Source organism: Marmota flaviventris, chromosome 5 (genome assembly GCF_047511675.1).
Source record: "Marmota flaviventris isolate mMarFla1 chromosome 5, mMarFla1.hap1, whole genome shotgun sequence".
Taxonomy (NCBI): domain Eukaryota; kingdom Metazoa; phylum Chordata; class Mammalia; order Rodentia; family Sciuridae; genus Marmota; species Marmota flaviventris.
Window position 1 is genome coordinate 43112416 of NC_092502.1, and position 14454 is coordinate 43126869.

At 35.3% G+C, this 14454-nt stretch overlaps 2 protein-coding genes across 4 annotated transcripts in view; one reads left to right on the plus strand and one right to left on the minus strand.

The window, feature by feature from the left end:
• The window catches only part of Dcp2 (decapping mRNA 2), a 44427-nt gene extending 36158 nt beyond the window's left edge, over positions 1 to 8269 (plus strand). For both annotated transcript variants that reach the window (XM_027941048.2, XM_027941049.2), the window contains one exon: positions 1177 to 8269. In XM_027941048.2, the coding sequence (XP_027796849.1) occupies positions 1177 to 1340 (164 nt within the window). In that variant the 3' untranslated portion in view covers positions 1341 to 8269. The remainder of the gene's footprint in view (positions 1 to 1176) is intronic.
• A 1004-nt stretch (positions 8270 to 9273) lies between these two features.
• The window catches only part of Mcc (MCC regulator of WNT signaling pathway), a 264056-nt gene continuing 258875 nt past the window's right edge, over positions 9274 to 14454 (minus strand). For both annotated transcript variants that reach the window (XM_027941081.2, XM_071612192.1), the window contains exon 17: positions 9274 to 14351. In XM_027941081.2, coding sequence (XP_027796882.1) covers positions 14171 to 14351 — 181 coding nt within the window. In that variant the 3' untranslated portion in view covers positions 9274 to 14170. The remainder of the gene's footprint in view (positions 14352 to 14454) is intronic.

The window sequence follows — 14454 nt, forward strand, 5'->3', positions numbered from 1 at the left end:
GAAGGTATTGAGGATCTTTTTAAGGTGGTTCCATGGATAGAACTGTCACTTAGAAGTGCAGTGTGCTGTTTTTGAAGTGTTTGAAATTTGCTGTGCTATGCATTTATTCATCTTAATTTAAGGCTTTCTTAGAAAAGTTAAGAAATCAAAAATATTCTTTATCTTATTTTTATGTTAATGTCTATAATTTTAGCAAGATAAAAAAGCTACTATTATGGAAAGTTAAGGTTAACTATGAAGTAGGATTTATCATCACATTTTAGTTTGATGTAGTCTCCTTTATTTTTGCTTTTGGTGTCCTATCCAAAAAGTTAAGCTTTTTTTCTGTCTTTCCTTCCAGAAGTGCCACAGTTTACGGTTTTTACATTTAAGTCTTTAATCTATTTCAAGTTCATTTTTATGTATGGCATAATAGTTGTGTATGAATATATTAAACTTTGGGTTGTCTTGAGAAAGAAGTATAAAAGGATTCTTGTTTTGAGAATCCTGATATTCAGACCTCTTGCCTCAGCTTCTTAATGTCCTTTCCAGACCTGATTTCCTGGTTAGGTCCCTGCTATATTTAAAAAAGGAACAGAACCAAATAACAGCAAAACCAAATAAATTGCAGTTTTGTTATACTCTGATTTGGGGAAAAATTTTTTTTTCATTCTGTATATTAAAGACTGAGGAGTAACTACTTCTTTTTTTTTTTTTAGTTGTAGATGGACGCAATACTTTTATTTTATTTATTTATATGTGGTGCTAAGGATCGAACCCAGGGCCTCACACATGCGAGGCAAGCGCTGTACCACTGAGCCCAGCCCTAGCCCCTTGAGTAACTTATTTTTCTGTAATTGTAATCTTTACAATTTTTCCATTTTAACTGATTTTCACATTGCTTCCATTTTGAGCTCTTTGGAGAAGCTCTTGATATTTTTGCACAGAATGCAAATGAATATAATAGGTAAAATTGTGTCCATTTTAAAAACAAGGGAAAGTTGAAGGATTTTGAGTATTTATGTAGAAATAATCAATAATTAGAAATTCAGTTGACGAAAAGGAAATATTTTGGTGGTTCTGCTTAGGTTAGAGTGTGGAAAGATAAACATTCTGCATGAATTTCTTTGTAACAAAGGTAAAGGGTCATGTTTTCTTACTGAGTTACTGAGATTATTTATTTTGTTTCCTAAGCAGATGCTGTATATGACCTGCCTTGTTCCAGTGAAGACCAGTTGCTAGAACATGTTGAGGGACAGTCTGTGGCATGTAATGGACATTGCAAGTTCCCCTTTTCATCCAGAACTTTTTTGAGTTTCAAGTTTGACCATAATGCTATAATGAAAATCTTGGACCTTTGATAGCAACAGATGTATTATAGAAGTCCCAAGATCAGAGACCTGTTGTATTTGAGCGGGTGTCTCCTCAAGCCTTACCTTTCTCAGGTGTTTTAAAGAAATGCAGGGAGGCAGTGTTTCTGAAAGGATTTTCTGTGCAGAAGAGTAGAAAGAAGCATGAGTTTGCACTGTAAATGCAGTTATAATCTTTTAAACAGTTTTACCTTTTCAGTGTTTGAAACAAGTGTAATTTTTTTTTGGAGGGCATTTTTTTGTGTGTGTGTGTGACTGGGTCTTATTTTTTCTGGTCAAGAAAATAGTGTTTGAGAAATCAATTAGCCAAGGTAATGGGAATACTTCATCTACCCATTACAGTGATTGCAATAATCGTTTACTTGTATTGAAATTTTTAAAAAGAAACTTAAAATATCCAATTATTAAATGAACATAAAAGCTGAAATGTCTCAGATGTTGAGATTGCAAGCCATCTGTCTTGGTGGCATTTTATTTCTCTGCTTCTGACCACTGAAGCTAATTCTCCTTTGCTTAGAGTTTTGTTGAAAGGAGTTATTCAGAGCCAACATCTTTAATATAATATTCATGTGCAAAATGAACTCATAGCACTTCATAAGGATAAAATTGGCAGCTTGGAGGAGGGATTCAGTTGATGGGGAGTTGATGCTGTAATTTTGAGTTGTGCTGGGTACATTCAATAAACCTATGAGTGCTGGAGCAGAAAGCAAGGAGGCAAGGGCTCAGTAAGTATTTGGGATTATGTTTTTACCATCCTGCCTCCAACCCTTTACCATTGTATAATGATTTTGTTCGTGTGAAAATTTCTGATATATTCCAGTTGTGTAAATATGTATGGAAAAATTGACATTAGTTTTACATTGCATATCTGTGTGATCTATGGAAATTGATGTTATATTAGGTTCCAATTTTCAGTAGAACAAAGTGAAATGCTTTTATTGGCATGCTGAAACCCCTGAATGATGGGCATCAGAAGCAGAAGGGGTGTCCAGTTTACCAAGAACAAATAAAGCATTTCACTAGGGCAAGATCAGAACATGAAAGTAACATACATAACTCACTCCTAGGAATGTATTTTGCTCCTTTCGGATTCTTAAATCCAAATAAGGATGGCAATAGCCATTTTGAGAAGAATTTTCAGCTATAACTGAGGACAATCACCTGAGCTTTAAGTAGGAGATACATTTTGGCTGCATCTGACCTCATTGAAGATAATTCTTGGGGGTGGGGGTGAGGGACAGTTTGAGTCTATGCGTGTGTGTCTGTCATATGGGTTTTGATCTTTTTGTTTGTTTTACAAGTGGTATCCACAAAATATTTTCTGCTTATAAATGTTACTGTAGAAATCTTTATTCTGTATAGGTAGCCTATTTAATTAGAGGTTCTGCTTAACCTGTAGAACTTTTAAAAAGGGGGCTATTGTAAGGATTCACTTTGTATTATTACTTGGCTTTAGATTTTAAGTGACTTGATTTTAAAGGAGAAATTCTATTTATTAATGAAAGTGTCACACTCGGTGCTAAGCAGGAGAATTCATGTTGCTAGCAGTGTTTTGAGAATTAGGTTATCCACAATCCTGCATCTTTTAATGTGACTAATTTGTGAATCCTTATGTGACCTTTGCTTTTTAATGCATTATATGATTGCATTTGGAAGCTCTTACTATTCTTTTCAGAAATACAGCTGCTTTGCTCGGGTCTCCTTGAGCCATGTTTATAGTTGGTCCAAGCATTCCAGATTTCTGTTAAATCATTAAGGAAGTGAAAACAGTTTGCCTGGCAGATGAATCATTTTTCACTTGTTTACTGTCATCTGGAAACCATTTAATTTTTAGTGTTTTTGTGTGTGTGTGTGTGTGTATCTTTTTTTTTTTTTTTCTTTTTAAATGAGTGCTTGATCAGTCCTTCTGGTGCCTATAGGTTTAGACTTTAGCTCTCAATACTAAAGCATAAGAGATCAGAGTTATCAGAAGTATGGATTCTGTGGTTGAGTATTTTCAAGAACTAACAAATTTTCTTTAATTACAATAGTTATTGCTGTTGTGCTGCTTCATTTAATGCACTGTGGAACAAACTTAAGGGAATGGTTGGTATGTGATTATGATAACTTAGGCTCTCTTGACAGTATGAGGTTAACATGTTAAATGATGAGTTAAATTTTACGTGTATGATGTGACTTAACTATGCAGAAAATATTTAAGTTGGATGTACCTGTTTGTTGTACTTATTCCCTCTCATTGTTCAGGTTACCTTGAGACAGGCCATGCTTAGCACAGGACTAGATTTTCTCCTTTTGGGATACTTAAGTATGATTTGAGGAAATCAGATGATAAAGTAGTATGCTGAATATGCAATAATTTCCTTCTATTGAGTGCTGCATTTTAAGAAGCTAAATGAGAAGAGTAGCTATGTTGGCTTCACTATGTTTCATGTATTTGAAAGATAAATAGGTCTTTGAATTCACTTTTTAAATGTTCCAACCACATGTTCCAGGGTGCAGTGCACTGTGAATCTTTCATTTTTTAAAATTTTGTAGGTGCTTTTATGTGTAACTTCAATGATTTATAGTTCAGATTAATAATGTTAATACATGTTAAATGAATTGTTTTTATAATTAGTCATTGTAATCCAAAAGATAAGGGTATGGTTTACATGTTTTTCACAAGTTTTTATTAAGAAATAGCAAACAAATGGTTTTAGGATTTCAAATAGGCATGCCCTCTGGAGACATGAACATTTGGAGAAGTCTGAGAATCTAATAGTTCTGTTAGCATGGGTGGAATTTGATTAAAATTAAGCTTGTTTGAATTAGTACATAAAGGATAAAGTCTCCCAGTGCTATCAGAGACATTGTAGTAATTGCTTGCTTTTTTGAGCTTTGAATATCATTATTTTTGTAATATGTATCCATTAGTAAATACAGATAATGAAGATATATAGCAGAATTAATTTTATGCTATAAGATTAGGTTGTACTCTTTCTTTTTGAAGGCTTTAATAATTTGTTTGTAATGTCGAAAACTCCATACTAAGTGAATGACATTCATCCACTATAGGAATTAAATTCCTTTCTACTACTCAACATATTGTTTTCTCTAGAAAAGTTAAGATCTGTGTGCATGTGTGCACTAAAATCATTTCATTTCCTATTCCCTCACTTATATAGTCTTAGGTTTCCTTTTTTTTTTAACCCCCAACATTTAGTTAACTTAGTAAGTAGAGCAAAATCAATTATAAAAAATTAGACTTATTGCCAAGTTGTTCTTACTGTGTTACTTCTATTTACTTTTTATTTTTGTACTGGTGGACCTTTCTGCTCAGAGATTGTTTTGATTAACATTTATTGTGTCTCTGTATTCTCTGAGGCAGTATTTTCTTCGTGTATGAATCTTAGCTATTCATTAACACTTCCTCATGATCTTGACTTTTTTCTAGCCTGGGGGAAGGGGTTCATATGTATTGTAACTTTAAATTGATGATAAACAAGATAACCATTGTTTTGTTTGAAGGTATTTTTAACCTTTATGTACCTGTCTTAATGAAACAACAGTTTTGTTAACCTTAGTTGCTCATTTCTTCCGTCCTAAAACTTTAAAGTGCATTTGTATAGTTGCCAAAAATCCTAAAAATGAGCTTAAGATGGGCCTTCTCAGCATCTTTTTTCTTCTTAGAATTGAATTACTCTTAAAATCTGTCTGCCTGTCAGAAGGTGGCAGATTGCAGATGGGCAGTACAAGCTTTGTCCTGTGCTTTCAAAGTAGAATTCTGGATTGCACATTCTAAAATTGATGATAGATTAGTATTATAGAACAAAAGTGCCCTGAAAAGAAAAGAGAACTATAGTTGCTGGGCAGAGTATAAGGAGGACATTGTAGAAGATATATCAATCCTTGAGTACTATATGATGCATCAAGCCTAAGCATAGTCTGATATATATACACACTATATATATATATATGGCCATTGCCAAGCATTTTCTAACCCCGAATAAACTTATTTTTTCCTTAGTATGATTGCCAAGCAATCCAGTGAATCTAAAGGAATTTTTCTCACTTTAAAGACCAGAGTTTGGGAGTCTGGTCCTTTCTGTGCTGTATCATTGCAGAACTCCAGCCACTCTGAAGTGCACTGCTCTCTTATAGGAAAGGGAGGTAACCCAGAGTGCATACAGCTATAGTCAGCTGTATGTGGCAGCTATACATTTGTCCTGAATGCTTATTCATTTCTTATCAACGAGTTTCCTTGTGGCAAATAGCATTTATTATTGAAATAGTCCTTAAGTAGTGAAAATAATGAAGTTAATTCCCTTAAATGAGAGTAAAGTATTGACTTTTACCAGCAGAATTATTCAGACTTTAGCATGAAGTACAAAGAAGTGTACAAAAAACAACTGTGATAAAATGTAAACGTTTTGTCTTGAAAAAGTATTCATAATGGAATTTCTCATCTGGGTCCCAGATTAATGAAATCACCAGTCAAGAGATTACATTTACCTTGGGTCTTCTGTAATTAGCAGAGGGGATGATCTGTATATATTAGTAGCTTGAAAGCACAATCTAAAAGAAATTAACCTTCATAAGGTGTCTGCATTATCTGAGTAGTGTTGGTCAAGGGAACTCTGGGGATAGAGATTGAATGCAGAAATGCAAGTGTGTGTGATTTTTGTCTCCTCCTCATACTTTAGTCCTTTGGGTCAGGAAAACAGTAAGGCCCTGAATATATGTTTGTTGCAGGTAGATGTGTATTTTTCCTTATTGGCTGGTCTACTGAGTGCCATTTAAAAAAAAAAAAAAATTGTTTCTAATACTTGGTGTGGCTGGCCAGGAAGTCATTGAGGTCCACACACACACCCACACCCGCACCCACACACCCCTTCCCCATTTTTTCCTGGTGACTTTTCCCTTCATCTTTTTCTTTGTGCTATTTCCCTTTTGGCCACTGTGAGAACTTGCAAGTAGTGATTACATTTTGCCTTCTGAAGATGACTTCACTTTGACACTTGGGCCACAAGCAGATAGAAGTCTGTGAACACTTGTGCTCTTTTGAGTCTGAATGCATGTAGTTGACACATTATTGGTTTGAGAGTAGAAAACTGTGGTTCCAAGGTGAAATGGGCAGTATTTGCTGATTCTCAGTCTTCAAGAGGTCCTAGGTAACATTCTTAGGATAGTAGACTTTTTGAGGTAAAGTGTAACATTTTAATTTAATCTACTTTGAATGAATTGAATCTAAGGTTCTAAAACAATCTAACAGCTACAAACTAGTGAAAGACTTGGGGCACAATTCTACATTCTTCGTTATTTCTCAAGCTTTAAGAAATTAGCGTATGCTTTTATGATATTTAGGAATAAACTATGGGTGGCAGAAAATGAAAACAAATTAAGGTTCTCTACTGTGAATGAAATTTAGCAATGTAATATCTTTTCCTTAGTAGTTTGGTTGATTAGATGTGTTAATACTTTTGGAACATATGAGTAGCAGTGGACTTGCACTCTTCATGCACTGATAGAAAAGCACAAGACATATCTGCAAGAATTTCTTTGTGCATTTCACTACTGTCCTATGGCACTGCTGTCTCTGTGGTCCATTTTAGGTTTATGTTTGGATGTTGCACAAGTAACTATTAATGTCAAATGCAAGTGTCCAAAGAAATGAGCCTTTAATTTTACTTTTTGTTTGAATTTAGGACAGGAGACGGCTAACCTGACTTATACTTTAAATAGTACCATCTTTCTCTTTAGTAACAATTAGGAAAGGACAATAAAATCACAAACAATTTTGGTTTATATATTTTCTCTCTTAAAATTATTTTTGAAGTTTATTAGTTTAAAATCTTTTTAAAAATCATCTCTGATAGGCATTGACTCATCCTTGTTCTGTGAATGATTCAGATTTAATTTTATCTCTTGGCTTTAATGAAACTTTAAAACAATCATTTCAGAACGATTAATCAGATGGAATAATGTTCACGTATTAGCTAGCTTAAGTGAAATGTCGTAAGACTGTCTTTCATCTAACCAAAATAAGGTGTATGGTTTCATTTGGGTGAGAAAGGGAATGAGAATTGCTTTTTTAAAAAATACATACATACTGTGCCTGTTTCTAAAACAAGATTTGAAGTGGCTTTTTACATTATGCTGTGAAGACTAGGTAATGTTCAAGGAAGATATATAGTCTTAACACATTTTCCTTGAGACTAAGTTTTAGTCTGAAAAAGGGAAAGAGATTTATGCTGTGTCATGTTAAGCAAAATATTTGGAACCTACAAAAGCTGGTAGACATGGGGCTGGGGCTCAGAGGGAGAGCGCTCGCCTAGCATGCGTGAGGCACTGGGTTCTATCCTCAGCACCACATAAAGTAAAATAAAGACATGTGTCCACTATAACTAAAAAGTAAATACTTTTTAAAAAGCTGGTAGATAAAAATTTGAAATGGTTTCATTAAAAACATGGTATTCAGTGAGAACTGGACTTTAGGGTAAATGTGCTAACTAAATAGATTTGTAAACTTTATTTCTTCAGTAATCATTATTGTCATGCAAAATGATCTAACATTTAATTTTCGCTTAAATTATAGCACTGTTGTATTACTTTACCTTATAGGACATTTTAATGCTTGGAGAAGGACTGTAAGTATATACCCTTCAAGTGATTCTGTCTATAGTAGTGATAAAGTTCTTACTGCTTTTTGATTAATTGTCAAAACATTTAGGGAGAACTAAAAAGGAACCCAAAGTACCAGTGGGGTTTATCTTGGAGTTTAAAGAATTTGAAACATTTAGAGCAGATTTTTTGTTTCTGGATTTATTTTACTCTGAGGTTCAACAATAGCTTTGTTTTTTCCTTCAGTGTTAATGAAAGGAAAAGGACTGAATTTCACTTGTTGGATATAACTGTCATAAATAAAAGATTTCTGAGACTCATGTTTGTGAGTTGGAGTTTATTTGCAGAAGCTTTGTACTTCCAAAGATGTGTTTGTTTTCTGTACCTTCCACTGAGAAAATGAATTGATGACTTAATAGTTATTATGCTCTAATTTTTGAAAGTATTTTGATGTAAATAGCACCAATTTAGAAATTGAAAACCTAACTATAAAAACCAATAATGAAGGTTACTCATATACTGGCTTTCTGTAAAACATTAGGCTATTTGTAAAACAATACCAATAAAATTGGCTGTTTGAGCAGTTTTAGTTACTACCTTGTTTCTGCTGTTAATTGTACTGCAGGTTCTGAGTTTTCATTTGGGACCAATGAAAATTGATGAATATAGGATATATATAAAATAAAGTTATGTTTACATAAGGGGAAGAAATATTAAATGTTCAATGTCTCTGCAAAAATGAAAATGGGAAACTTGTATTTATTTCTCATTTTAAACCACATTTTTTTACTTTAAAGCAAGATTATAGTGGCAGGCTTGAGATGTGAACCTGCTAATGTACAATTCATCAGTTCTTTAAATATGTGCTAGAACCAGGCTTTGCGATAAAATGATTGTCCTTGGATCCCAGGGGAGAAAGAAATATATGATGTGGACTAGTGTATAATGCTGTTATTATCAAAGGTACTTTGCTCCTATAGTGAAAAATTGATACATGCTATAAAGCTGCTTCCTATCTTGTAGGCATAGTCTTGTATGACTTCCTTGTACTTTTAGTTCTGTGTTACCATCCCTGTACCAGTAATCTTTAAAAGGGAAAAGAGATGATTTTGGCATAAATGGAAAGTCAAGGAAGTGGCTAAATAATAAAATTTGGTGATAAACAACGTTTCTTTGGCTGTTGGTGGTTTGATCTAGCCTTAATCCTAGCCCCTTACTTTGACTAAGTCACTTTATCAAATCTGAGGTGCTTATATTAAATATTCACATGTTTAATAGTTAACAGAAGGACAGTCTTATCCTTTAATTAAAACAAAGTACAGTGTGGAATTAGAAATATTTATTCAGAATATAAGAATGTTTGTAAAATATTATAAATGTCTCTGTATAAATAAATGGAGTTTTTTTTAAACAATTCTATATCAAATAACACAAAGTAGCTGTTTTACAGCAGCTAAAACTAAAGGCATCTGGAAACATTTAAAGCATACAAGTGAAGAATCTAAAAATTACAAGGTATAGTACAGTGTTAAGTAGCAACTTTAAAATGAGACTTTCAGTACAAACAGCAGAACAATACTGACAAATGCAAACTTAGTCACATGTGCTTTAATAACTGGCAGTACATTCAAGCAGGTTTTTCTAATAATTCAAGTGGTATAAAAGCACATTTTCTAATAATAAGAAACTTAAAATCTCATGCAAAGTAAGTAATAGTCTTGACAAGATGTCTACAAACTGATTAGAAATAGGAAAGAAGTGAACATGTTTCATAATCTTTGCATTAGGTTCAAACAAAAGCACATTATTAAGAGTTCTCAATTTACTTGGAGTGCTGACACGAGCACTGTAAGTGAATACTAGGAGTTCTACAAACAGAATATTTTCCCACGTGAATTTGATTAGGAAAAAGTGCAAAAGCAAATGAGAGCAAGAACTATTTAAGCAGGGAATCCATGTGAATGTGATGTAATTCTGCATAAAATTGGTCTGTTCTGCTGAACTCCTATTTCAGATGATTAGCAGATGAAAAGATGGAAAGATGAAGTACTAAATCAAGGATGTACTACTAATCCAACAGCAGTTGCTATTTCTGGGACCAAATGGTTTTTGTCTTGCGCACATGCAAAATCCCACTCAGATGTAATGTGGTGAGAGACTTATAATCTACTATAACTTATCCAAAAACATAATGGTTGTCTGCATGTCAAACACATTTCCTCTACATAGGCATTAGAAGAATAAGAATACACAAACAGCTTCTATTCAATTTTTGTACCTTTTCCACTTGTTTATATTTTTAAACAGCAACTTAGTGCTCAGTGGTGCTGTGGTGATAGCAGCCAGCAATACATTAATTGATAATTCTAGTTCCAATTCTTAGTTCTTGGCAGCCAAGGCATGTTTCTTAGAGTTAACCTCAAGTTTGTGAAATGAGGTACTTTAGAAGGGCTCAGGTTCAGTGCTAATTTCAATTATGGAAAAACTTAAAAGAATTTGTGTAGCAAATGTATTTTTGTTTTGTAACAAGTAATATCTTTGCTACAAACTCTCTAGAGAGAGTTGATAAGCCAAAGGTGGTGATTATATCATTATATGTGAAATGGGATAAACAGGAAAATGGCTGATTTTGCCCCAGTTTTTCTAGTGTTGTATAAAGCTGTCATGTACTGCAAAAAGAAAGAAAACCCAAAAAATATGTTACCGTTCCCTATGGCAACATTCCTAATTAAGATCAGTACAAAAATTTGAACCATTAGAAAATTCTGTTTGGGTTCTAAAATCTTTGTAATGCTGGCTGCATTTTAAGTAGGTGAAGCTGTAAACTTAGCATGGTTTTTTCACTTAAAATTATTTGTAGAATGAACAGGACATATTCCTAATTAGGATTTGCAAATAATTTAAAGCTTTATATGGGAGAGAGGACACTTTCAGATGTCATTAACAAAAGTTTGGGGGGTTTTTTTGTATGCTGTTCTCATCACTTAAAACAAGAGCATCTTACCCAAGCTCTTGAGAATTTTTGAGTTAAGGTGATGACAGAATTAAAAAATAATCACAGCATAAATTTTTGTGGGTCATAGAAAGCATCTTTAGAATTAAACATGCAGCTGTGGAAGTTAATTCATGCCAGTGACACGGCATTCCAGCCCTATCCAGGTGACTATAGGGCTTTTTTTTTTTTTTTAAATAATACCCATAGGCAGCTAGGAAGTAGAAGACTTTCAGATAAGTTTCAAGTTTTCCTTAGGATGAGGATTGTTTTATCACTCTTAACAGCTTTAAGGAAAAAGCCTTTAGGCTGCAACTTATGTCAAGGCTCTAATTTAGAGTTCTCCGAGATCCCTGTAAAATATTGCTGCAGGCCCAGAGGAAGACTTAGTATAGGTACGTGCATCTGAAAGGAGAATTAAGCACTTATGTTTAACTGGCACTTAATTTTTATTAGCCTAACATTCTACTTTTAGGCAGCATGGAACTAACTCCAGAAACTTGACATGCTAGCTGGTACAAGTGAATATGAAACACTAATTACTTCCATTGGCAATGATGAAACATCTAGTGCATATATGGGCCTAACTCATGAGAGACAGGGACAGCATGATAGATACATCTCAACTGTCTCATCACACTGTGTTGAACCATAAATGTCTCAAAAAGGAATCTTTCTTACTGCCTACAAGTACAGGACAGTATTGGCAGCTAATATACCCAGGCTTGGGTAGAATATCAGATCCAGCTGGTAGGCTCACATATGATAAGTTGTGGACTGAGGTCTCACTTCTGAATTCTGCCCTACTGGTTTTATTTGCCTCAATTTAACAATGGCAAATATATTCCAAGGAAATCGTCAAATGGTTCCTTTTGCTCTATTCCCATTTTGCCAAGCCAGACTGAACTTTGAATAGAGGTAAGTGCCACTGGAGAAAACAAAATATGAAATTCTGAAGGTTAACCACAAAATCAATATCATTGTTTACCCTAAATGGAGATAGATGTTAATGTAAACCACCTCCTATTTAGAGAAAAATTCAGGTATAGCCAGATAATACAAAAAGGAAAATTACCCAGATGCCTGTTCTCATTTAATCAGTGGTGTTCAGTAGTTCTCACAATCAGCATAACCAAATGCCTGATACTTTACCTTCAACAAAGATTGTCGTAGGGGAGTATTTGAAAAATATACTGAAAGGATATCAATTTATTATCTCTTTATTCTGCATGTCTGTAAAAATTGATAATTTTGCCCGGGAAGTTCACCCAGTCATCCCATATTTAAAAGTATTGTTGAAGCATAAACGTAGGCTAAGTGGGATACTAATGGGGACCATAACAGAAGTGCTTACCCCTTTAGGCCTCTCCTGTGTGGAGGAATTACAGGGCCTAAAGGGGTAAGTTCTCTGATTTTAGCTGGAGGGGGAATGGAGGCAGAGGTCAGTGGGCAGGATGTTATTGCTGGTCCATATGTATTTTTCAGTGTTGGAAGAAAGCCGTGCACATCTCAGTTCACTCAGTGTAGGACATTGCCTAGGCAAGTTGGAAAAATGATAAACTTATTTCATGTATAAAGTGTATTTTTTTTGCATACACTTTTCAGCCAGAACATTTTCCTCATGACAAAATGTAACTTTGTCCAAAGAATAAAAAAATATATATATTTTTTTAATCAGAGGAGCAAACCTTGACTGAATCAGGGATAGATAGAAACAGTGATCACCCAAAAGCTGATCCAGACTCATACCAGTTGATGGGGGATTTCCCCTCAATGAGCATAGTTGTTACTTTTAGGGTAGAAATGACTGTCCTCCTAGGTAGTGACTTTCCCATTGCAGAGAAAGCCTAAGAACTTGAATCATGTTCCCCAAAAATACACCCACCCGAAGCTCATGGATAAGGAGGATTCTACGGTGGTAACTTGATCATAAAGCACAAAAACTTTAATTTGTAGTTAACTGGCATTGGAGCCCATTTATCACAGAGGTCTTGGTACAGTCTCCAGGGCTGCAGAGGAGGAAAAAAAAAGGTAGTCATCCTTTAATTATTGGTGTGGAACTGAAAAACAGAAGGGGTAAAATAGTGAAGGCTACAGTTGAAAAGGGATGATGAATTTAAGTTGGAGGACTTCCCTGAAAGAATTCTGGTACTTTGAACCTTTTAAGCACCATGTGCTAGTCATCACCATGTATTTTGGGTTGTGGGGGAGGTAGAACCTAACAACCAGTCCTCACCTCATCTCTGTCATGACAGCAGGACTTGTTGAATTGGGGGTTCACTGGCACTCTCTTAGATAGTTTTGCAAAACATTCAGTATCTTCTTGGTGCCTGACAATGCACAGCCTCGGTCTAGAGCTACAAATGTGTTCATGTGGGTGAGTTTTGATTCAGGAGAACAGCAATTATGTAGTACCCTGCAGCTGGGGGAAGAAGTTCTAATACCACTTCTCTACTCTTGAAGAAACCTGATAAAAATTTTAGTTCTACCTGTGTCCGTGATTCTCAACCCTTACGCCTTAGCTATTAAGAAGGGTCCACTGGGAAGGAAAACCCCAGAATCCTTTCCAGTCCTGCCTCTGTAATTAAAAGGTAAAATGTTTTTTAATTCTTCTAATACAGAATGTTCAGGCACAGCCTTGGTTTTGCTCTCCAGTGTATCTGAGACTGTGACACCTATGTGGCCTGTTAACTCCTAGTGACACCTCTGTGAGACCTTTAACATGGGACCTGAACACCAAAGCTTTGTTGTGGTAAGCTAATCAGCAATCCTTTTAGATGTTGGAGATGTACAGACTACATCAAGATTTCCCCTGAAGGAGGGAAGGAGAAATCTGGGGTGCCAGAATATAAGCAAGTCCACTGTCTACAAAAAAGAAAAAAAATGACTGGAAAAATCTTATAAAAACAACTGCTTGGGATCTTACTGATGGACAGAAAAGGTGCGGGAGTGAGAAAGTGAGTGCTGAAAGTAGAAGCAAAACCCTGCTGGGCACAGTACACACAGCCTGTGTTTATACACTGTCCGTGACCCCAAGAGGAAGAGCAGGATCCTGTGGATACAGTCTTCATGTCAGCAAGGCCACTCACCCCAGGGTCTGAGTAGGAGGCGGCACTCCATTGTCCAAGGGCTGATGTAACTGCCAACCTTCCCTTTCTTCCTCCCAGCAGGTTCAATAGCCTGCTAGAGTTTTGCCCCCAGGGGCCAGAATTTGGTGCCTGAGTGCTCATTAAAGTGAAGTTTCATTGGTGTGTGGCCTGGAGTTCTCCTCCTCTAGCAGAGCTATTCTTTGTTTGAGCATCCTCACTTGGGTTTCATGCCTCTCCACCATGGCCATCATCTGAGACTCCAACTTCTTCAGCTTGTTTTGGTGCTTCTTCTTTGCTTTCTCATAGGCAGCTACCAGGTTGCTAAGTAGGAACAGAGGGAAACATGAACATGTGTACTAAGTAGCATGAGACACACTGTCCTGTATGATGGCTAGCCAGGTCTAGTGAGTTCTGATCTTGAGAA